The 24,786-nt window shown below is 32.6% G+C and overlaps 3 protein-coding genes across 4 annotated transcripts; all 3 read right to left on the bottom strand.

Annotated features, from left to right (window-relative positions):
- Positions 1–266: 266 nt before the first annotated feature.
- LOC115951346 (sm-like protein LSM36B) lies at positions 267–2,883 on the bottom strand. Of its 2 annotated transcripts, none has more exons than XM_031068557.1 (4): positions 2,719–2,883; positions 2,057–2,203; positions 602–715; positions 267–481 (listed from the first exon to the last, which is right to left on the bottom strand). In XM_031068557.1, the coding sequence occupies exons 2-4, from the start codon at positions 2,169–2,171 to the stop codon at positions 435–437; spliced, it is 276 nt and encodes a 91-aa protein (XP_030924417.1). In that variant the 5' UTR covers positions 2,172–2,203; positions 2,719–2,883; the 3' UTR covers positions 267–434. The 2 variants fall into 2 exon arrangements, with proteins under 2 accessions (XP_030924417.1, XP_030924418.1); XM_031068558.1 differs by having other exon boundaries at positions 2,724–2,883.
- A 2,205-nt stretch (positions 2,884–5,088) lies between these two features.
- LOC115953894 (diaminopimelate epimerase, chloroplastic) lies at positions 5,089–11,778 on the bottom strand. Its single transcript, XM_031071715.1, has 9 exons — positions 11,348–11,778; positions 11,098–11,265; positions 10,887–10,957; positions 10,531–10,588; positions 10,163–10,342; positions 9,245–9,329; positions 6,335–6,394; positions 6,144–6,217; positions 5,089–5,697 (listed from the first exon to the last, which is right to left on the bottom strand). Exons 1-9 carry the CDS (start codon positions 11,639–11,641, stop codon positions 5,581–5,583), a joined length of 1,107 nt encoding a protein of 368 aa, XP_030927575.1. The 5' UTR covers positions 11,642–11,778; the 3' UTR covers positions 5,089–5,580.
- A 6,566-nt stretch (positions 11,779–18,344) lies between these two features.
- On the bottom strand, positions 18,345–20,263 carry LOC115952556 (F-box protein At2g39490-like). Its single transcript, XM_031069729.1, has 3 exons — positions 19,232–20,263; positions 18,968–19,126; positions 18,345–18,867 (listed from the first exon to the last, which is right to left on the bottom strand). Exons 1-3 carry the CDS (start codon positions 20,060–20,062, stop codon positions 18,463–18,465), a joined length of 1,395 nt encoding a protein of 464 aa, XP_030925589.1. The 5' UTR covers positions 20,063–20,263; the 3' UTR covers positions 18,345–18,462.
- Positions 20,264–24,786: the final 4,523 nt, after the last annotated feature.

The raw sequence follows: 24,786 nt of genomic DNA, 5'->3' as shown, positions 1-24,786 counted from the left end.
TGAAAATCGGTCACCAACCAAAATGCTTCCCTTAGGTGGATCGAGTAAAACTTTAAGTAGCATGCAAAGTAGTTTTCTCACAAATTGAAGCTGTCTCAAAACAAATTACTTTGATAAATCAACACGAGATGAAAGAATTCCTTCAAGAAAGCTTATGTACAAACCTTCAATATATAAACAAGGCAATGGTATCATGATCATGATCATTGATTGCATTGTTAGAGCAATCATGACTATTCATTAGCATATCAATAAGGCACCACTCCTTAAATCAAACAGTTAATAACTCATTCCATTATAATAATAGATAAGAAAGGTTCCATTTGTCCAAGTCGTAATAGCTTTCTAATCCTCATTTCCAAAATCCTTACAATACAATACAAAATAAAAATCATGACTGCAGATAATCTACAAGACTTGATAAATTTTCAAAACTAAGCCCCATCTGCCAACGTCCTCTTCGATGTACTAATGTAGAGAACTGCATCAAAAGAGAACCCAATTATAGTGACACACTGATACATGCAAAATAATAATGGTATGGCCAAAAGGTAAAGTTGTTTAACAAAAGTAAAATAACAAGTCAGTCCTTTGAAATTACCATTGTTTCCACGAATGAAAGCATCGCCATACTTATTTTTCAACTGCCCATTGACATATTCTTCTGTTTGCTCCATTGCAATATTCATATACCCATCCAGACATGCAAGAATACCTGCACACAAAGATTTGGAAACATTGTTATAGCCTATGAAGTGTATGAATTTATGCTTTCATAGTCCATTCTGAACTAAACAAAGTGTGGTGCTTCACTCATCAGTCAGATGTTTATTTACGAAAAGTCAAAAATTCACTACTTGCCTCAATAGCCAAGTGGTGCTTGCCTCCCAAAAGCTCTGAATCTACCCATGGTATCAGGTATTGTACAATTCTGTTATTGTTTGACACGTATATATAAAACTTAAGGGTAAATTACACTTTTCCATCGGAATCTTTTATCCAAATTACAATGTCCCCCCAAACTTTTGAAATGCACGGCTAATTCCCTAATTTGAAAGTTTGCAACAATGTCCACTCTACCATCTAAATTGGTGTTAAGTCTCTAATTTGAAAGTTTGCAACAATGTCCACTCTAACCGTCTAAATTGGTATCAAGTCTCGCACAAAACACGTGACCCGTGGACCCACAACCCTAGCAGGAGTCCACTACATAAAAGGAAATGACTAAACATGCCTCAGACCATACATGCAATCTCACCTACTTTTCATTAGATATTATGTTAACTAAATTGTATTTAAAAACTCAAGTAATGCTGAATGAAATGCTTAGTCCCCATTTAAAATTCGATAATAGTCTACATGTTGCCAATATATATATAAAGGAGCGCTATATATGGATACCATGTGACAGATGATGATTTGTTTCAGCAGAGAGAATTAACAGAGAAATTTTATAAATTCAAAACCAATTGTGCCTTAAATAGTTTATTTTATTTATTATAGTTACAACCTTGGAGGAGGCAGGATTCTAGACTTGGTTCTACTTATAAAGGAGAACAGGTAATGCCACTGAGCAACAAGGGTCTTGACACAAGATTTTGCCATCAAAATTATTATAGCTTGAAAAGTGAGACGCCGCCAATCATAGCAGTAAATACCATTAGAATAAAGTACTTAAGAAAAAGACAGCCAATCACTTTCCAGAGGAGAGGAGGTAAACTCAAAGAGAAAACAGTTGAGAGATTTTCTCACACAGCTGGTGATTATAACAATATGTTTGCACTGAGAAAAACATAAAAACAACTTCTTGAATGAGAAAAATAGACATAGTGCCCCAAATATTAAAAGAACGAACGAATACAGGTATGATTTTGAGTATTCTTCCGAACATTGCTTTATCAAAAATAATAAAACCCCCAAATGGAAAGATGTTTGCTATGACAAAGATTACACTTCCATCAAACACTAGCAACAATAGTCTACCTGAATCATTCACCTAGCTCGCAAAAAACAAAAATATAGAACCGTGGCGCAAATGAGGAATGGAGAAACTGACCTCGATAATCAACCCCAGAATTCAGCTTGACAACAACAGGTCGGCCGCGAATTGCTTTGAGGAAATCACCTGGGGTTTTTGTAGTTGCTGATCCTTTCTCTCCAGTTCCACTCATTTTTGCTTATCTGAAATCTGAACTTTCTCTACCTATTGATACAATATCAACAGTAAACAACGAATTCATCTCACACAAAATAACACAAGTAAAATTTGTAGTTATTAATTAACATCCCAAGTGAACCCCAAAACGTCTAAGCAGTAATATTTGGTTGAAGCTTGACCAAAATATGAAGCACAAAGGCAAACCCACATAATAAATAGTTGTAGTTTCTTTCAAAGTAAGATATAAGAACAATAGAAAACTTCAACCCATTGGAAATAGTTTTACAATAACTCGTTTTTTAAAACAACAAAAGTGTTACAGAAAGAAGAGTAGAACCCTAATCCTTGATCTAGCATCAAGGATAGCAAAATACCAATTATCAATAAAGAATTCACTAAAATTTCTCTAAAGGAAACATTTTTTTCTTCTTCATCCAAATAGAGAAGAGCTTACAAAGAAAAAAGAAAAAAAGAAGCGTGAAATCAGTGACAGAGAAATCAGAACAAAGCAGGAATTTTGAAGAAAAAGAAAAAGGAGTTGGGAAGCGAGGGTACCGTACCGTACCGGAGGTATTGGAGAGGCGCGTCGGACTGGTGTTGGTGTTGGTGTTGGCGCTGGCGCAGAGCGGAGGGGCTTTGAATCTGTGATTTTGGAGGCTAGGGCTGTGCTGTGCCTGTGTGTGACTCTCTGATTTTGTGAAGCGGGACAAGTGAGAGGGAGCCAGCAGTGGAGTCATATTAGGTTGAAATTTTGTATTTTAATTAAAAATATATAAATTTATAATTATAATATCTTTTTAATACATAATATTATTTTAATTGAAAAAAAAATTGTATTAATAGATTCTTTAAAAATATATATATATATTAAAAAAATCAATCCTTAGTTCTTGGTCTAGTGACTGACTGATACCTAAAGTCTAATAAAATTTATAAAGTTTTATTTTTTATTTTTAGAAGATTTTATTTAAGTTCAAAACAAAACCTCTCAAATATTGTCAATCTTAAGGCTTTGTTTGGGAGTTCATAAATTAATTTTTTTTTTAAATATTAAATATTTTAACATACACGGAAGAAGAAAGAAGGTCTCAGTGATGTATATCTAAAATGGTCTAACTCTTGGATACACAGCATAAGTTTTAAACTTCTTTAACTTACACTCATTGAATGATCATAAAATAATATAATGGAGTGATGTATTAAAGTGAGAGAAATAAATGATTATAAAGGAATGAAACAAAATTAAGTAATCTTATTTTTTATACAAGATAGAAATTTCCTCTTGAAAACTTGAACCCCAGCCCTTACCCTCCACACTCCACAAGCATTTATACTTGTAGAGTGACCACCGCACCAAGGGTACATGATGACAGTAATCTTGTTTGAATATATTAAAATAAAGGAATGGAACAAAAGGTAAGTAATCAGTGGACCACCTTCTTCTTTATTGTAAGTTCTCTCATGCCTTATGGTGTGAAGTTTTTGCGGTGTTTAGGATTCAATGGGTAATGCCAAGGTCAGTGAAATCTTTTTTATTTATTTGGAGAAACTGGTTTGAAAAGCATCTTTCAATCATTTGGAACATGGTCTCGGCATGTTTAATGTGGTTAGTTTGGCAGAAACGTAATGCCTGCATTTTTGAAGACAAGGCGATAACTTTGGAACATCTAAAATGTTTACTTTTTCATACTTTGTTTCTTTGGGCTCGTATTTGGGGGTGTATGAATTGTACTGCTGTAACTGATTTTTTAGTTTCTATTTCTTTTAGCTCTTGATTTCACCATCGTGAACATGATGTTCAATTTTTTTTCAATAAAAGTCTTATTACCTATCCAAAAAAAAAAACAAAAAACAAAAGGTAAGTAATCATATTTGGAAGTTACATAAAAGGGAAATAATGAAATCATTTTATTACAATATTATTACTAAACCTCTATTTTTAAATTTAAAATAAAGGGCTAAATATATAAGGGTATTTTGGTAGTTTTAATAAAAAATTCATTAAATCTAAAATCATTTCCTCCAATTTCTTCCAATTATGTGGGAAATTAAAATTTGAGGTTTTAAGAGAATAGAAAGAAATTAGTATTTCTCTTTACTCATTTCATTTTCTCTCACTTAAACACCCAAATAAAAGAGTGAATTTTCCATCTCTTCCATTAAAAATTCAAAATAATAGGAGTGAGGAATATTCTAAAAGTATTGTTTTAATTCATTTCCATTCTATTTATTTCACTCCTCCCAAACTAGCTGTAAGAGTATCCACAATATAAAAAGCAGGTTATGTTATTAAACTATAAGAATTCTTGGTCTTCTTGATTATTACATTAAGAGGTGGTCTCCTTTATTAGGAGATTAGGATTCAAATCTTTCCTCCCCATTGTTGTAACTATCAAATTATAAATAAATAAAAATCCAATAGCTAAAACATATGGCTTTGCTCCATCAATAAATTAGAATGAGGCTTGCTGAGGAAATTTTTGTTAACACATGACTTTGGTCGGTCAATAAATTAGAATGAGGCTTAATTTCAAAATATTTTCGCAACAAATTGAATGCCAACTCACCATAAATTAAAATAAAGTAAAATAAGGTTATAGTAAATAAGGTTATAGTGTTGTGAGATTTTGTTATGGGCATAGATTTTCTGAACTGAACACATGTCTCAGTTTTTATAAGATACATCAAAAGAATAAAACAGAATTTGAATCATTTGATAACATTCTAAACGGAATTTGAAAAATGTGATAAAACTAGGCCCCCGAAAAGTTTAAAATAAAATAAAAGAAGAAGAAGAAGAAGAAGAAGGGATTGCGCAGTGGAACTGTGTTTAAGTTAAACCCTCTAAATTAAAGATTGGGAGAGCTCACATCATGCATATTAAGGCGTTTGGAAAAAAGAGAAGGCATCAAAGCATTCCTTCTAAGCAATCATACAAATTTTTTTTTCCTAATCCCCTTTAATGCATAGAACTGAACTAACAGGAGAAAGCGTTTTGATTGATCTTTTAGGAAACACAGAGTCACAGACTACTAATTGGAAAACACACATGGTTCTCAAACTTGTGACGAATACCGTAAACAACTAAACATCACTGTTCCCTAATTATCTACCATGGATCATTAGGCTGAGAGAAAACTTGTTGATGACATAGCCAGCCCCAGAAACAACATGATGATCTAAGCTGAGGTAAACATCCAGGCCCCTCAACCAGCAGGTCTTGATCTCTTGTAAAGTCTGATGGGCAAATAGTAGACACAGCTAGCTTCAACCATGGGAAATTCAACATTGAGATTTTAGAGGTATAGAAACAGAGAAAAGGTGTCCCACTTCAGAAGGGCATACTCTTTAATTCAAGAAAATTTCTGTGAACTGAAATAATGAGTCTCCCACTGATGGAGAATATTTTAGTCACCACAATATCAGAGGGGTACAGATCCATAAAATACAACTTCGGCTGGGCCTGTCATGTAGATATGATTATCTTCCTCCCTCCACTCAATCTGCAATGGTCCTCCAGGTAGATCAACCGTGCAATTCTATGTCAAAGAAAGAAAAACTGAACTGTTAGACATGTAAAAGCAAGCAGAGAGAGGGAGAGAGTTCGGGTAATTTAGAAACCACAAGCAAATAATACAATTTGCTTTTCAATAGTAGCATATGAGACCAGAGACCAATCATTTCTAGTGAAACAACAATAAAAAATAAAGTTTGACAATCATAATTTTTTATAGTGAAACAAAAGCAAAAAAGAGGTTTGACAATCATGAAAGTTGTTTAAGAAAAGTTAGATAATTGGCACAGGCCCCACAATCTTAAGGAGGCCAAACGTGAAACAAGATATACTTCGTGGGAAATGATAGATTATCTAGAGTAAATGAGTAATACTAATACAGCTTCCAAAGAAAATGGAACAGATTCATTCTTCTGGTGCATATACACCAGCTAGATAATTATCTCTCTCAACATTGCATGCTATATTTACCCTTTCAGCATGACCTTCAAGAACTGCTGCAACAACAGTTGCACAAGCTCCAGTTCCACAAGCTAGCGTTGCTCCTACAATTAACAGTTCCAGAGTTCAGCTTTCCAATCAGAAAACAAAGTAAGAAACCTGGAAGAGATTGGTGAAGCACATGAATACATTCAATTTGCACAAAGCTCACAATAACTGACCTGCCCCACGCTCCCAGACACGCATTTTTAGGTGTAAACGGGAGAAAACTTGGACAAACTCTGCAAATCAGATCAAATGGGAATCATGATTAGAAAATCATATGTTTCAACAATAAGAAGTTGCATATTATATTTAATATGACAACAATGAGAGATCCAAAATATTTTGTTCAAAGTAAAATATCTATTTTTTAGTAAAATAACATGGTTGTGTAACTTCTTGTCATGTAGGGGTGGCAAAATCCGACACGATCCGCGAACTCGACACGGCTAACCTATTTATAAACAAGTCATGGGTTGAGGCTAAAGGGGTTCGGGTCAAATTCGGGTTGATACGGCTGACCCGTTTATTAAACGGGTCGTGTTCGTGTTCAACCTATTGAATCCGTTTGACCCGATTAGCTTATATAGGTAATGTTACAATTTTACCCTTAAAACCTAGGTATATAAGCTTAGCTATGGTTTATTCTCCTGCTCAAAACTAGACCTCCTCTGGACCTTGTGTCTCTTCATTTTCATCAATAGTCAATACTCTATCTCCTCCAACTCTTCTTCTTCTCCTCAAAACTCTAGCCGATCCTACAGATACAGATTCTACAATCTACACTATAAAATCAAAACCCTAGCCGCCTCATGTCTCTCAACCCTCTACTCTCTCTTCCCCTCAAATCCCTAGCTGACCCCCTCTAATATCACTTCCCCTCAAAACCGTGGTTGCCCTCTCTATTCTCTGTTCTCCTTCACGACTTCACAGCTTCACCAGTTATTTTTCTTCAGCTTTCAACCACCGAATCCCCTAGCAAGGTATACATGTTATATATTTTTGTTTTGTTTTCTTACTTATGAAATTTTCAATAATTGTAGATTTTGTTTATTGTGTTAACAGTTAATCATTATCAGTTTGTATTCTTTATGCACAATGGCTGGGAAAGAGTCTTCAGAAATAAAAATTTGAAGTTTGGTGCAGTGGACTCTCTGTCCTAGAAAATGCAGCAATTCCTTTCACCCCAAATGCACAAAGGCTGGGAAAGCTAAGGTATAAATTCGCAATTTTCTTTTGTTGCCATGAAAATTTTACATTTATTACTTTTATCACTCTTAGATTTAAGATTATTGTAGTAAAGATGTTAAAAGGTAAGTTATTGTAGATTTTATTTATTGTGTTAACAGTTAATCATTATCAGTAATTGTAGATTTTATTTCTGAAGACTCTTTATGAACGTGGAGAGAGTGGAGGACTTCAATTAACAGTTAATCATTATCATGTTGATTGTTTAGTACCAATAGTAGACTTGTTTGTATTCTTTTTGTTGATTTTAAAATAACTAGGTCTTGCTCTATGATTTCTTTTCAAGTTTCTTTGTATCTGTCATCTTAAAATAAAATAATTGTAGATCCATTCGTTTATTTTGTTAATCACTATCATGTTGATTTTTTTTTTTTTGAGATAAAAGATAGAAATTTTATTAGATACTATATGATAAACAGAACATGTAACATCAAAATAGGGGAAAACCAGACCTATTTTGCAGAAAAATAAATACTGCAGAAAACAAACACAGCAGAAAAATAATACTGTGCAGAAAAACTACACTGCAGAAAAATAACATTGTGCAGAAAAACACCAATGTGCAGAAAAACTACACTGCAGAAAAATAAAATTGTGCAGAAAACACCACTGTGCAGAAAATCCATGTGTTTTTTGTGTACTGAATTTCATTGGGAATTAATAGAGTTTAGGTTCATTTTTATTTTCTGGAGGAATAGGTGTTATTGGATGAATGGTTTTTGGTTCTATGTTGTGCTAGGAATGTACTAACCATATTTTGATGAAAGTAAAAGCGATTTAGCATCTTATTTTGTTTGTTGCTTCGTTGTTTTCTTGATAGCCTTATTCTATGCTGAGATGAATGTTATTCTGTTCTTAGTTTTTTTTCTATTCTAAATGATAAGTTTTTAATGTTTCATTAAATTTTTTGATGTAGAACTTGCACAATCACAGTTGGAAGAGCTCACTGAACATATAATGAACATGAACATCAATAAGGATGAGCACATGGAAGACACCTCTTCAATGGGACCCTCAAATCTCTTCTAATCCAGTTTCTGTCTTTTCCTTTTTGATGTGGCACTTGGATGGTTGGACTTGGATTTTGCCATCATGGAAATATTGATCTGTCATGTGATTATTTTGGTTTGTCTTTTAGTTTTTGATATGGCACTTGGATGCCATGTAATAATCTTGGTTTTTTATTATGAAACTTTGACATATTATTGAATTTGATGGAATGGAGGTTGGAACCTTTTGGACTAGTAATTTTATTTTGAAGGAATGAAAGAATTATTTGCTACAGTTATTATTTGAATTTTTATTACTTGATTTATGGTTGAATTATAAATTTAGATATATGGGAGTTGATAGCAGGTTATTCAGGTTAAGTTTAATTAAATAGGTTGTTTGGGTCATAATCAAACAAGTTATTTGTGTCGATCCTAACGTGACCTACTAATTAAACGGGTTAAATGTGTCATGTTGGGTTACCCGTTTAATAAACAGGTTGTGTTAGGGTTGAGGAATCCTGACCCGTTTACTAAACAGGTCGGGTTTGGGTTGACCCATATAACATAATACTCACACCTCAACCCAACACGTGAACACGAATTGCCACCCCTAATGTCATGCCATGTCTCACATGGTCCCACCATCCATGCATTTGGCATGCAATATGTAACTGGGGTCTGCCATGTGTCTTTGTGCACAAGACCAGTGCAAATAGCACTACTTCTAAATAAAAGAGATAAAGAAGGACAAAGCCAAAAAAAAAATTCTAGTCTACATCAATGAATCCTGAGGAAAAATACTCATAACTGATTCCAATTAAAAAATCAGCTCCACAGATTAAATCTAACCTGTGTTAGTTCGTGCAGGGAACATCTCATGATGCTCAAAACTTGGACCAATTTTGGCTAAATCTAATTCATCAACCTGCAAATTCTGTTTGATGACAAGCATAAAAGCAAAAGATTAACATCAACAGAGCTAATGGACAACAGCAAAACTATTTTTTTAGCTAAAAAACAGCAAGACAAATGTTTCAACAAAGGAATAGAGGTAGACTGAGTCAAGTGTAACTATACAATTTATCATGTCCAACATTTGTTTGACAATAAAGCCAGACCATAATACAATTGTTACTTCAAATTCAATTTCAAGTACTCATAGAGGTTTCTCAAAAAAAAAAAAAAAAAAAAAAAAAAAGAATTCCTGTCATAGAGAACTAGTTGCTATTGATTGATTGAATTATCACATGTCAAAGTCACACAGCGTTCCTAATTGGGCGCACATTTTTTAGTTCATCCTGAAGAATGCAAAAACTAAATGGTCATATGATGACCCAATTGTAACTTATCAAAAGTACAATAGTGTAGTTATTAATGTCTCTAAGGGTCCATTTGGTTAGGCGTTTTGGGAGTCTAAAAGTGCGTTTTTAAAACCCAAAACTTTGTTTTCCAACAACAACTCCTCATAGCTTTTTTACATATGCTCATTTTAAACTTAAAACACCATTTTGCAACAGCTTATCCATTTTAAACTTAAAACACCGTTTTGCAACAGCTTATCCAAACGCACCCTAATTGTTGGAAAATAATGTGCTACATACCACATAATATTAACAATCAGCACACCTTCCAATTATATCTTTAACTTCACCTAGGATGAAAAATGTGCCAAAGAGCAGAGAGTTCAAAGCAAAAAGGGCATAGAAGTGCTATATAAAAGTGAATGAAAAGGCACAATTTCTTCTCTCAACTGTCAACAATGCATACCTGACCTCCTTTTGCACCAAACGTCACACAGTGAGGATTTCCCATACTAACACAGGTCACATGCCAGGTTACTCCATCAACATCTAGCTCTGACTTAACCACAGATTGATCTTTATTTGCAGGCAATTTTGTGGGTACATCTGATCCTTTAAGTATTGGTTCTCCCATGTCAACTCTAACCTGATATTGTAAGAAAAAATGTCTGATAAATTGAGATAAAACACTAAATAACACAAAGACGGCTATCAATTCCTAAGTGAAAACAGTTTCTATGCATTTCAAAAGCACCATATTTCTAATGCCTAAAAAAGCACATCACACGTCAAAACTCATGTAAATTGCAACATCTAAGATATTGTATAACATACCTTGCCATCTTCTAGGATTTCTGGAACAATGAGACCAGCACCAGTATGTACTGTAAAACTGCAGAATAGTATATAAAAAGGAATTATCAATCGCCGTTTTCAATAACATATGTTCTAATTTATTTAAAATTATCAAAATCAAACAGCTATCAAAATTGTTTTCCAAAAACTTAGTCTTTCTATAGACATCAATTTTTGTCCTCTACAAGTTGCAAATTCATTGTTGTCTTAGAGAAAAATCAATTTCGAAAGAAACTGAGTGTAAGCTTTGACACACTAATGAAAAAACACACACACACGCAGCAATGATAGTTAAGTATGAAAAATATCAAACACAAAATAAACTTAAAAATTACCTGTGCCTCCCATTCAAATTCTCAAGCTCGGCAATGAATCTAGCGAAGCATCTCACTCCATTACCGCACATCTAGAAGATAAAAAAATCAATATTCAAAACTTCAGCAAAACCCTTATACATTCACACAAGGCATTCAAAATCATATAGACATGTATAGAACTATCAATTCAACGCACAAAGAACAAAGTTTCAAGCATAGCCAATAATACCTCAGGCTCGCTACCATCTGAATTGAAAATCCTCATGGTATAATCAGTGCCGTCAATACCCGGCATTGCAAATATAACTCCATCAGCACCAATCCCAAAGTTCCGATCACACAGCTTCACCGCTTGCTCCGGCGTAACCCTAGGCTCTGAAGAATCCCTATTATCTACCTATTCAAAAATCACCAATCAATATTAAACCTAAACAGGAAAAAAAAAATTAATAATTTTTTTTTTCCTATGCTATTTATACCAAAATGAAGTCGTTGCCGAGGCCGTGGTACTTGACGAAGTGAAGGAAGCCAGCCTCTCGTCGGTCAAGAAACGACGTCGGAGCAGTCGAGACCTTCTGTGGAGCTTGGGTGCTCATGGAAGAAGAAGCAGCAGACGCTGAAATGCGAAACCTAGGGCATAGCCCGGCGATATTGTACTTGGGGAAACTCAATTGAATAGTTGATGATGAAGAAGAAGATCCGGTGAGAGTGAGTGAGTTGCGGCGGCGAATAGGTGAAGTGAGAGGCACAGAAATTGTGGCGGCAATGGCCATGGATTTTGACTAGTACAGTACAAACTACTCTTTACTATTTTTCAAGTTCTCTATCTCTCCCTCTCTCTCTCAAGGTAAAGCGACGCTGCTTGTCGTTATTTTGCGAGAGATTGCTCAGAGTGCCGTTGACATTAGTGTTTCGCGGTTTGAGAAAAATGGATTTAATGGGTTTTAACTAAAGGCCCATTTATGGGTAAATGGGTTTAATTACGTGGACTGGTTGTAACTTGTAATGGGTAAAGGCCCATATGTTTCATATTCATTACTCGTTTATAGAAAAGTAACACTATTTCTTTGGGTCTTATTGTTGGTTGCTTTTCCATATTAATATTTAATTGGTTCGGTTAATGTATATCCTAAGGGTATACATTAATCATTCATTTTATGAAAAGAATTTCAGAGAATTGAAAAAGATATCAAAATAGTTAGGTCATATTTGATAATTATTTTTGTTTTTTGTTTTCAAAAACTTGTTTTTGGGAATAAAAACAAAAAACCGATTTCTTATGTTTTCAAAATTAAAAATGTGTTTGGCCGGTTCAAAATAGCATAAAATTGAGTGAGCATTTCCTCAACCTAATAACTAAGTGATGAACCGTTTTTTATAATTGATTTTAAACTTTATTTATTTTGCTTTATTTTTTGAAAAAGCCAAATACTAAAATACATGTGCATATACAATCTCATGCTAGCACAACAGGTACATGCACATACTGCCAAAGTAAAACAAGTACACTAAACACAAATATTACGGGCCCATTTGGTACATGTGTTTAAATACATGTTTTCTGTTTTTAAACAACATTACATGTATTTTTATACATTTTTTCAGCTACATGTATCTTCAAAAAATACAAACAACATTATTAGAACAACGTCACCAAACAGTCCCGCACATCTTTCAAACACATGCAAAAGCTGAACATGAGATATCAACATAGCTACACAAGTCATAATGAGCCGGTCTCCACTTCCTAGATTAAACACATTGAAGCTCCAATTTTCTAACATGATGAAATCAGTTTGCAAAGAGCTATTGCAAAATGGATCTGAATATCGTGAATGTCTAACATGCACATATTTCATTCCAATTGTGACCTCCCTTGGCTTTTACTTCGGATGAGAATGTTGTGCTCATGATTCGCCGTCTTCTTGAAGGTAGGTTTCTAGTGGTGCTACACCATAGGTTGATGGTTGGTTCAACAATGGCAGTGCGACAGGGAGGATTTTGTGGATGACAATAGGGAGAGAGATTGGTGGGTTTGGCCGCACGTTTTAAAATTTATTCGTGTGCTTTTGGTTTTAATTTTTTATGGCTTAGCCAAAATAAGTAGCCTAGATCTCATTTACATACACTTACTTAAAATTCAATATATCTTACCACTCTTAACAACATTACGTTCAAATATATGATAAGATGATATGTTATATGAGGATTGAAGAGGGTAAAACATGAGTTTTATACCACGTTATTACAAAATTTAATCCCATATCACATTTTAAATATGAATATCAATAAATAAAAAAAAGTGTATATTACATGTGAAATTATGTACGTTGCATGTACACAAGATATACAACAATAAATGTCAAACAATATCTTCAGCTAGGAAATTACTAGTTGGACTAAAGCTTTACGTTCAAATGACTCAAGCTCTGTGTCGGTAGTGCCCTTGCAATTTGCCTCATTCAGACTTTTTTGTTTGTTGAGAAGATGCTTTATTCAGTTATTCAGACTGGAGTGGACATTGAGCACAATATTTCTTTGCTATGGACCAAAATAGAGCCACTTGCATATTGCAAGTGGCCGTACCTTAATTATGATGAGGAGAAATGATTATCCGTCAAAGTCAACTCAACTATATATGAGAAAATATTGGCATTGATTTTATGGACCTTTTTAACGGTATCCGAATAGCTACGCATGGGTTATATATGTGAGCCTCATATATTTTTTGGACTGAAATATTGCACTCATTCTTGGACATTTTTCGTTGCATTTTCGAGTAAAAATTGCACCGTTTGAAAAATGCTAAAGACTTTTCGTCAAATTGAATGGAATGCATTATTGAATGAGATTTTTTTTTTTTTTTTTTTTTCAATATAATTGATCAAAGAATGGAGATTGGAGATTGAAGCCATTATTCTAAAGTTGGCTGTCAATGAATTGTATTTTGTAGTTGGAAAGAGTTTTTGATCACAAGTCACAACATTTTGGATCTACTTTCACCTGATCCACCGAATGTAGCCACACTATACGTTGAATAATGCAATTAAAAATCATTGTATAGTTTGGCAAGAATCTATGGGATAATATCAATCCAGAGATTACAACATATAATAGTCTAACAGATACAAAGTCAGAACACTTTCAATAAAAGCCTGCAACACAAAACCCATACTTTTGTTAACTCTCTGGCCTCTCGTCTCATGGACTCAAATACTCATAATAAGATAACATGTATATCTAGAGTAAATTGTTAGTTGTTCAAATTGAAAATAAACTAAGAGGAGGCTTGGATGAGTTTATATTCTTTTATTTATTTTATGTATTTTTAAAAAATAAACTGAATAAAATTATAGGTAACTTAACCCCCCAAAAAAAGCCTTTTTTAAAAAAAAATAAATAAAAGATTGCGAATAGTCTGATATTTTAAATGAATTTAATTAAATGGTAAAACTTAAGTGCAGTTTCTTTTGTGCTTTTAAGTTTTTAATTAATTTCAATCAAGTATTTGCATAGATCAATGAATTATACAGTTAAATTTAATTATCTTTAATTTAAAAATAATGTTATTTTTATTACATTGCTTAATATGATTACTTTGTTAAATTAAATTAGAAATATAATGTACACTATACTAACTAAATTTTGTTCAAAATTAAAACAGATATAGGATATATTTTTTTCAAGCATAGGCTAAAAATACATGTGAGGCAAATATTAGATCATAGGTAAGACACATTCGAATACTTTTTCTTTTTGAGTTGAAGTGTGATAGGCTAATTATAATGATATATCTTATGGTGTTCATGTTCATGTAGTTTATCCTCTCCTACAAATAATAATAATAATAATAATCATCACACCTTCATCCCTCCAATTATGTACGCTTGCGTGAACTTATCTAAAAAAAGAGAGATATCATGTTCACAATATTTTTCTAATAAATTTTATATGGTAGGTTTTTACGTGTTGTTAATGATAGAGGAGAAAAACAATTTCAATAATATGTTCAAATTAGAATTAATAATAATTAACTATTTATGATTTATTATGAAAATATTGTAGATATAACCAAAAAATCAATTTTCCTCTAAAGTGACTTTAAACAGTGAAAAACACGTACCTATTAGTCTATTAACAAACTAAAAGTGAAGCCACCGCTTTTGAATGCAATGTGGTTCAGTTGCTTTTCAAGTTTCAACGGTTCAACCCGCATAAATATTAAAGAGTATTGTGTTTTTGTTAGTTTTGGGAACCGCGTTGAATTTGTCAGAAGAGAGACCTAAGTACAAATCTTGTACGGAGACTGACGTCGCTACAATCTCTAGAAGGAAATCCAAAAAAATCTAAGAAAATCCAATATTGGCAAAAGTTAGAAACACAAAGTCAAAAATTAACTATACTTTCTTTCGAAACAGTTTCGGTCTATACAATCTGTTTTTTTATGATAGTTTTTTTTTTCGTACATTAAAATATCTAATCGATTTTGAGTGTAACTAAAAATTGAATTCTAAATTTTTTATTCAATCATCAAAATTTTATTATGTAGTTGACTTGGAGAATTATTCAAGTGTAGTCTAATAAAAAAACATTTATTCCGGTTAAAAAAACAAAAAACTTTTTTTTTATATAATATCATATAAAATAAAGGGATTTGTAAGGTGAAAAAAGACACAAAAAAACTGGTTAAAAAAGTCAAAAAGAACGCCATATAGTACTAAAAATGTTGAAAATTTTACACAAAGGTGAATAAAGACAAAAACTTTTGTCAGAAAAAATACAAAAATATTGCTGTTACTAAATAGAATAAACAACATATTAAGGAATCAGCAATTTGAATTTTTCTAATTTGTCTAGCGTGTAATTTATCATGACCATTTTTCGTTTTGATATTTTACTTATGAGAAATTAGAAAGGACAATGTGATCATTTTTTGCTTTTAATGTAGCAATTATTTGAATGTGACAAAATTACAGGAGCTAACCATGATATAGAATCATAGATGATACAATGACATGTGTCAATGTTTTAACCAATGAATCATATATTATACTAACTCTTTTACAGTTCAATGCCTAATTAACAACTGGTTTGATAGCTATGTTGCTATTAACAACTGGTTTTGAACTTGTACATTTATTGACTAAAGTTTTCTGTCTCATTTGTTTGATAGTTAGCTTGTGAAGATGAAAAGGGTAAAGTGATCATGTTTTGCTTGTAATGTAACCATTTACTTTGTATGTGACAAAATTCGGAGTGGGGCATGATATACATGATAGAAAGACATGTTTATAAATTATAATGGTTTAACCAATGAATCATTATACTACTCCTTTCACAATTCAATGCATGAGTACGATTTTGATAGTTATGTAGCAAACAACTGGTTTGATCACCTATATTTATTGACTAACCTTTTCTATCTCATTTGTCTAAACGTGTAATTTATAATTTATAATGGAAAATTCTTGTTTAAATTTTTGCTTGTGAAGATGCAAGGGCAATATGATGATGGTCTTTTTTTTTTATATATTATATTTTACACATGGATTCAGTGAATTTTAAATTCATGATCTTACCCTCCATTTTGTGATTATGGGAAAGAAAAAGTTTAAATCCAAACCATATTTGGGTTATTTTCCATCAACTTTTTATGTGGTGATTGGAAAGATCATATATATATAGTTTTAGTCACACGACCTTTTTAATTAATTATGTGACTTATTTAAATAATACATATGGATAATTGTATAAATCGTCATGTAGCGAGTTGAAGGAGATTCCTCAAAACTAGTTTGAAACAAAACTTTATCTTTATAGGAAAAAAGAAAAAAAAGAAAAAGAAGTGTCTCTACATTTATAACTCATTGGGCCAATATGATGATAAGTTGCTTGTAATAAATTCTTGGACAATGACAAAATTAGGATTTAGGAGAGCTCATGTGATCTACATAACTACATTGGACAATTTTCCATTAAAAAAAAAAAAAAACTACATTGGACAATCCTTTTAATAGCAAGACTTTATTACAAGATTCTCATCTACCAACTACCATGCATTCAATATACAATTAGTAATACTTAGTGGCCTTATAGTTTAATCACACCATCTTACCATGCGTTCAATATACAATTAATAATACTTAGTGGCCTTATAGTTTAATTACACCATCTTTCCAGTAACATGAAGAAGTTATCTTATTTTTCTGCAGGGACCAACCAAAAAAAAAAAAAAAAAAATTCAACTCGTGAGAATCCATGTGTGAATTCCATGAATAATTCAATGATCTAGTTGCATTAATTGAATATGTCCAAATAGAAAACAGTCTAATTCGATCTAGATAAACTTAAGAATCAACGCGATTTATCTCATTAGCTAGGAATAATAAAAGTCAATCACCAACTCCGAAGTACTTTTCTTTTAACTTTTGATTTGTTTTGGTAGTTGGCACCCTTAACCACCTGCTTTAAATTTATTCCTTTGAATAGAAAATTTTAGGGATATAAAAAATTTCACAATTATTGTTACAATTTGTCACTTGATGAATTGTGAATGATGGAGTTTAAATAGTGGCTTCATACCTCTATTACTCACAACTCCTTATGTAGTAAGTTGTGATAAAAATTGTGAGATTTTTTGTGTCCTTAATATTGCTCTGTTTGAATTTTAATGCAACCATGTTATGGAACGTGGAGTTGACCAGATATAATGATACAAACCTTTATAAAATCCATATGGATATGTTAAAAAATTATTCAACCAATAAACAACTAAGATTAAAAAAAAAAAAAAACTGCCAGCGACGAATGAGATAATATATGTTATGTTAAGCTCGAATGCAGGAGGTAGATTCATCTTGAAACAATCGTGGAACTTAATTAATATATTTTTTAAAAAAATATTTTTTCAAATTCAAATCTCCTGTCTTCCAATTATTGAATTTAATAAATAAAATAAAATAAACAGCATCTCTAAAATTCTTAAGGCTGAAAATCACAAAAATTTATGATTGAAAGTCTAATTTCATTTTGAGTGATACTAGGGATATGTTACAATTTTCCTCACATAATTCTTACAAATTGACGTGATATTAATCAGAAAAAAATAAAATTATGATATTCATTTATTATGTTGTTGAAGTCATCCAATCACATAAATTATTATATCAATTTATAATTTTTTTAAAGTAAAATTTATATCCACGTAGTGTTTTTAAAATATATAGTTTCGGTCAATACTCATCACTTAAAAGTTCAAGAGCAAACGGTACGATTTACCATTGCTGATTTGACTTGTTTGCCATGTATCAATCAAAGAAATTTCACAAGAACAATGTTACCAAAGTCTATTGGGGTAATTAGACTGTAGCAAAACTCAAGCTGTATATGCAAGGACTCAGATAATTGAATTATGTGTATATGGCTGCAACACTACTTACATCAACATTTGGAAGAGAAGCAAAAAAGAAAAAGAAAAAGAAAAAAAAAAAAAACTGTCGGTTACAGTGATGTTAAGAATACTATATAATATGAATGGTTGTAATTGGAATATTAATTTCATCTAGATTTACTGTTAATCAATTTTTATTATGCACTAATCACAAAACTTCACGTTAGCATTTGTTGGACAGTGACCACCGTAAATTTCTTCTGTAAATCCAAAGAAGAAGTCCTTGGTCAGAGATAAAACAGCAATCTGGTTTTGGTGGTTCGATGATGCCTGCTTCTGCTGATCATGCAGAGAGACCTTGACAACCCTCCATATTCGATTCGTCGGTAATGTAACAGACATTGAGTTTAGCATACTTGCCTTCTTAAGTAAAAGCTCCATTAGTAGTAGTTGATCTTCTTTGATGCTAAAGCCCAGAAACGTAACAACTTTGAGGTGATCAAGTTGTGAAGTATTGGACTCAACGGTTGCAAAATCCATCCACAAGTGAGGCTCATGCCAGTATTGGTGAAAATATGGACAGGGGACACAGTTGTTGGCACGTTCAATCTGCATTTATTGTTGTTTTTTTTAGTTGAAAGGAGTGAGTTAACGAATACTTGGTAGTTGGAACCTTTTCATAAGTGTGATAGATAAGAAAAACACTTACTTTGATAAACAACCTTTCCAAGATAGGCGCTATGTTTAGGAAGCAAGCCAGTGAGTCCCTCTTGGACCTGTTGATCAAAGAATCAATCCACCTTAATTCCTTTAATTTGTTGAATTGGAATCTGAGGCACCTGAAGATCACCCCTGCTGAACACAGCCACTTTGGAAATGGCATATACATAGTTCTTGTCAACAAAAAAAAAAAAAAAAAAAGATTTCCATGTCTTAAGAAGAAAATTTTGGTAATGAGGTGAAGAATCAGTACCTCAAGAAGCCAGCCGCTTATAGTGAGAATCTCAACTTCCTTGAGAGAGGCCAAAAGCAATAGGATTTCCTCACAATCAAACTCATTATTGCCAAGTCCATCCTTCAAGTTAAGCACCACGTTGACCAAGTTTAAAGTGTTTACCAAATGAATCTGTGGAAGAACTCCTTGATAACTAAATGACTTCAGGATTGGTGCAGAGATAGTGAGATCCACAATATCTGGACAATCCAACACCACCAAGTTCTGCAGACAGTTCCCTGCTTCTATATCAAGGCTTTCTAATCCAACACACTTTTCAATCTTCAAACTTTCAAGAAGCTGACAATTGGAGAACAAAGCCGAAACCAAGTCTTTGGCAAGGTGGGACACTGACCTGAGATGCAGGGTTTTGAGAATAGAAAAGCTTGCTTTCTTTGTGGGATTGTCAGAAAAGCCCTGACAAGTTTGCTCCAATTTCAGCTTGAACTTGCCACTTGTTTTCTCTCTTTTGGAGAACTCAAAATGAACCTCATTTTCTGCTCCCTTTGTAGCCAAGACAATCAAATCTTTCTTGCTCTCCGGGAAGTTAAGGCACAACTTCCATACCTCTGGACAGTCATAATAAGACCTTAATATTGTACCGATGACTTGAATTACTCTCTTGCAATCTTCATGATTGGTTATTGGGTTTGTATCAAAGTCCATATCTACTTGAAATGGTGTCCAAAGGTTCTTCCACACAGTTGAAAGAGTGCTAGTTCTTACTGCCTCCTCTAATGGGAGGAGCGACAAGATGCGCCGGAGGATTTCAAACGGTAAGCCGCTGATTGAATCAAGCCTATCCTCCATGATTTCTTTACCCTGAACCAAAACCAACCAATTAGACCCAATAATGGAAATATTAACCAGATATATTGTGGACAGAGAGGAAAAGTTCAGCTGCTTGATAGGTTTTCCAAGGAGCAAAAATAATCGAGCGCATCTAAAGTTATCCAAGCAAATATAGACCGTACAGAATTGCTGCAGATAATGTTCATGGACCACGTGCTGTCAAAACTGACAAATTTTTTAAGCTGATATATGAAGCATTCACAGTGATATTCAAGCCTTTATATAAAATCCTTATTCCATCGAATATTAATATTTAAGAAAAATGATATGTCTATATCATTTTTATAATATTTTTACAACAAATTTTAAGTGACAGGTTGTTATTGGTTGTTATTATTAGGGCAAAAAAGCAATCTTAGTATTAGATTTAAATTTGAACAAATAATAACTAACTACTTATGATTTATTGTGAAAATGTTATAAACACTTCATCTCTTAACTTAATACAACTAATAATATCTTTTGTATTTTCTTACAAGGGAAAGCAATTGACTATTATGTTATAATAGATTCTCAAAAAGAAAGACTTTTATAATACCTTTGAAGTATGACTTATGACTTCGATGCTAGGTGTTGATTTTAAATTTTTAATGCTCCTAGTTAGGCGGAGAAGAAAACATACTGCGTACTTAACAGGTAAGAAGCCTCCTAAAAAAATCAAAAAAAATGTAAAAAGCCCCTATCCCACAGTCCCACTCCTACGACTTTAAGCTCCTTCAGAAATGATTAATCATTTCCAAAAGTCTTGTGATCCCCATTGGCTATTTGTAACAACTTAAAAGTCTCTGTCCCACCGTCCCACTCTTACAACCTCAACTCCTGATGAAAAACTATTCCTTAGATGAGGAATAGTTAAATCATTATCAAGAGTCTTTGTAATCTTTATTTAGTTTATTTCAAAAATTCTTTAAAATCCTATCAACTACATGCTATATGACCTCGAAAATTGAGTAAATGTAAAGACACATCCAAGCACACACCTGAATCAGTGGTAGTTTTAGAAATTTTTTTCTAGAGTGGTCGTTAAAGAATTTAAATTAAACACAATTTGAATATATTGACAACACACCAAAAAAAAAAAAACATGAAATTTTACAAAAAGATTTTATTAACAAATGCCATAAGGACATATGTTAAAGATTAATAAAAATGTTCAATAATCAGTGTAATGTACATCTTTTAAAAAAGAAAATACATTTGTTAATGATACACTGGTTTGCAGGCATAAATTCATTGTAGTTATGTATACTCTTTTTTGGATATATTCCTCCAATTTGACATATTTTTTAAAGGAAAATTTTAACCAATACCCTAAGGGTATTAGTTTATAAACTATTTATAGAAATATTTTATTGAGAAAATGATAATACAATAAATATTGATGACAGATTTTTATATTTCCCATGAAAGTGGTGTCAAAACTTCCTTATTATAGTTTATTAATAAGAGTCATGCTAACGAGTGCCCTTAAGATATTGGTTAACAATCCAGTTAAAGAAATATTTTACGAGAAAAGAAAAAAAAAACAATTAATATTTTGACAGTTTTTTTTCATTTCTCATAAAAGTAATGTCAAATCTTTCTTAAAATGAATTGTTAACTAATATTTTAAGGGCATTTGTTAGCATTTCCCTATTAATAATTGCCCTAAGGACATCCGTTAACATGACCATTTTTTAAAATAAAGTCTAGTTAATGAATACTCTAAAGGGGCACATGCTAAAAATTAATAAATGCTCAATTATAAGTTGTAATACACATTTTTCAAAAAATAAAATATACAGTGGGTTCCAGTTAGCTCAACTGGTAAAGTCTCTGATGGTTATATAAGAGATCTGGGGTTCAATCCCCGCCTACACCAAAAACTGATTGGTGTTTTGGTTTAATGATAGAAAGCGCTCATCAGGAGTGGACGCCATAAATTGAATCTCTCTAAAAAAAAATAAAAAAAAAATAAAATATACAAGTTAATAATTCATTGGCTTACACACACAAATTTGTTGTGGTTGTACATGCTTTTTTAGATGGATTCAAATCTTCTAGATTTCTTAGGGTACTCTGCCTTTAATGATTTAAGCTTAACAATTCATTAATGATTTAATGGTCTAGATTTTGTCATGTCAGCATTTCACTAAAAATAATCTTAATTATTTTGTTTGCAACATTATTTTATTATTTTAAGAGTATTGTAAGTGTAATGCTGATATAACAGAATCTAAACCTTTAAATCATAAAAGAATGGTTAGGATTTAAGGAAATCTATTAGTAGAGTATTATAGGAAATCTAGAAGATTTGAATTTTATATCAAAGTGGTCATAATATCAATTTGTCTAGAAATTATGGCTCGTTTGGTAACAATGTTAAAACAATGAAAATAGTTGTTTAAACACCACAATACGTATTTCCACACACTTTTTCACCCACATGTATTTTCAAAAAATACAAACAATATTATTAGAACAACATTACCAAACGGGCCCTTAAACAACATTACTAAAAATCCCTTACCAAACAAGCTGTAGTCCAAACTGCACAATAATTTCCCTCAAGCCACGTGGGTTAGTTTCTTTTATAAAAAGGGTACAGTGTTAAGTTCCTTTATAAGTTTAGAATTGTAGCATTTTTTTTTCCTTCCAAATATAAGTATAGTGTCTACATTATTGAAACTTGAATTTTAAAATAATATTGTAAATGGACATCATTTTTATTTCTTTTTTAGGACCCATATTAATTTCTAATGCCTATTTTGTTTGTAGTTTTTAACCCAAAACTAAAGAGTTTGGACCAAATAGAATAAAATTTCATATTTTTTAATCCAAAAATTAAGAAAAAAAATTTGAGCCAAAAACTAAAAAGACATTTTAAAAAAAGAATCAATTTAAGGCCAAAAATAAAATGGACCAAACTGGATTGACATCAACCGAACAAACCAAAGTAGACAAAATGAGACCAAAGTGGACCGAATAAACTGAAGTGGATTGAATGGGACCAAAGTGTGTTGAATGGACCAAATTAACCAAATTGACCAAAATGGACAGAATGGATTTTAGTGGAATGAATGGACCAAAATGTTATGCTGATGTAGCTTAATAGGAGTATAGAAACAATAAATTTTATGCTTTGGCTTTTAGATATTATATATATTGATTGGTTATATTGATGTTAATAGGTCCTTATGTTATGGTTCATCACATTTTTACTATTAACCCACCTAAAAATAATATCATTTTTATGATTTTTTTTATTATTCAAAACAACATTGTTTTTGGTGGATCAACACTAAGGATCTGTTTGGGATCCATTTATTTTGCTGAAATTGAAAACTTTTTGCTGAAAATACTGTAAATAAATGTAAAAGTTTTACGAAATAGTACAGCGAGACCCATGAATAGTACCAAAAAGTGCAGTAACGCTCATGAATAGTAGTAAAAATAAGCTGAATAGTAAAATAAGCTGGCTTTCTAATCGATAGCCAAACGCACACTAAAGATTCTCTAACAGAAGATGCAAGTGGCACATTGACATCTTTCTTTTCTTTTCTTTCTTCTAAAAAAGGGGGGAAAAAGAGAAAAAAAAAAAAATCCCTTGTAATAGTTAGTGTCAAGACTCAAAATCAGTTAAAATTACATTTATGATGTCCAAGTCATAATTAATTGGGATAGTGGCCGTTAGGGATGGCAATTTTTCCCCGCCCCGCTTGACCCGCCCCTCCCCGCTTCGCCCCGTGCGGGTTTTCCCTGCCCCGCAAAGGTGGTGGGGCGGGGATGGGGCGAGATTTTAGACCCACACCACGGGGCGGGGCGGGGATGGATTTACACTTTTTAGACCCACCCCGCCCCATCCCCGCCCCGCCCTGCATTAATAAGGGTTAAATTATAATTTTATTGTACCCTAAAACCCTACTATTTAAACAAAAATATCATCAGCTTATTTTATTCTACCTAACGTGGCTCTACCTCTTTTTTCTCTCTAGCAAAGTTGGAAATAAGGTACCAATTTTAACTCTCTTTTTTTTGTCTTTATTGGAAACAAATTTATATACTATTGAATTGATGATTTCATTCATGATTCATACGGTTTTTCTAAACTTACTTTTCATCATGAACATAATATAATTTTTTTTAAAGAGTTATGGGTCTGTGGCTCTAAATATGTGTCTGTGTCATTGTTTTTGTAATTTTGTGTGGGCATTTGGTTGCTTAACAACACTGTTTCTTTAAGCTTGTTAAAATTTTATTTTATCATGTTATGAGATTTTTGTTGTGATATTGTCTTGTTAAACATTTAGATAATATTATTTAGTTTTTGCTAAAAATTAGTTTGATTTGATAGGATAAATTTATTTATAATTTCAAGTATATTTTTATTATTGAAACATGTCATTTTATTTGAAAAAATGGTAAAAGTTGTAGGGAAAATTAACAAGAAATAAAGTTTTACGGTGTAGGGCGGGGCTTCGCGGGTCTTCGCAGGGCCTTAAGGGGCGGGGATGGGGCAAGAAATTTTCCCCGTCATGCAGGGCGGGGCGGGGCGGGGATGGGGCAAGAAAAATCCATGCGGGGCGGGGGCGAAGATCTCATCCTTCGGCCCCACCCCGCCCCATTGCCATCCCTAGTGGCCGTGGGATCTCATGGTTGGCTTGAGATATAATAACTCAAACTTCTTATCAAAAAATAAATAA

This window comes from Quercus lobata, chromosome 7 (assembly GCF_001633185.2).
Source record: "Quercus lobata isolate SW786 chromosome 7, ValleyOak3.0 Primary Assembly, whole genome shotgun sequence".
NCBI classification, from domain to species: Eukaryota; Viridiplantae; Streptophyta; class Magnoliopsida; order Fagales; family Fagaceae; genus Quercus; species Quercus lobata.
This window is presented reverse-complemented; position numbering and strand designations above follow the sequence as displayed.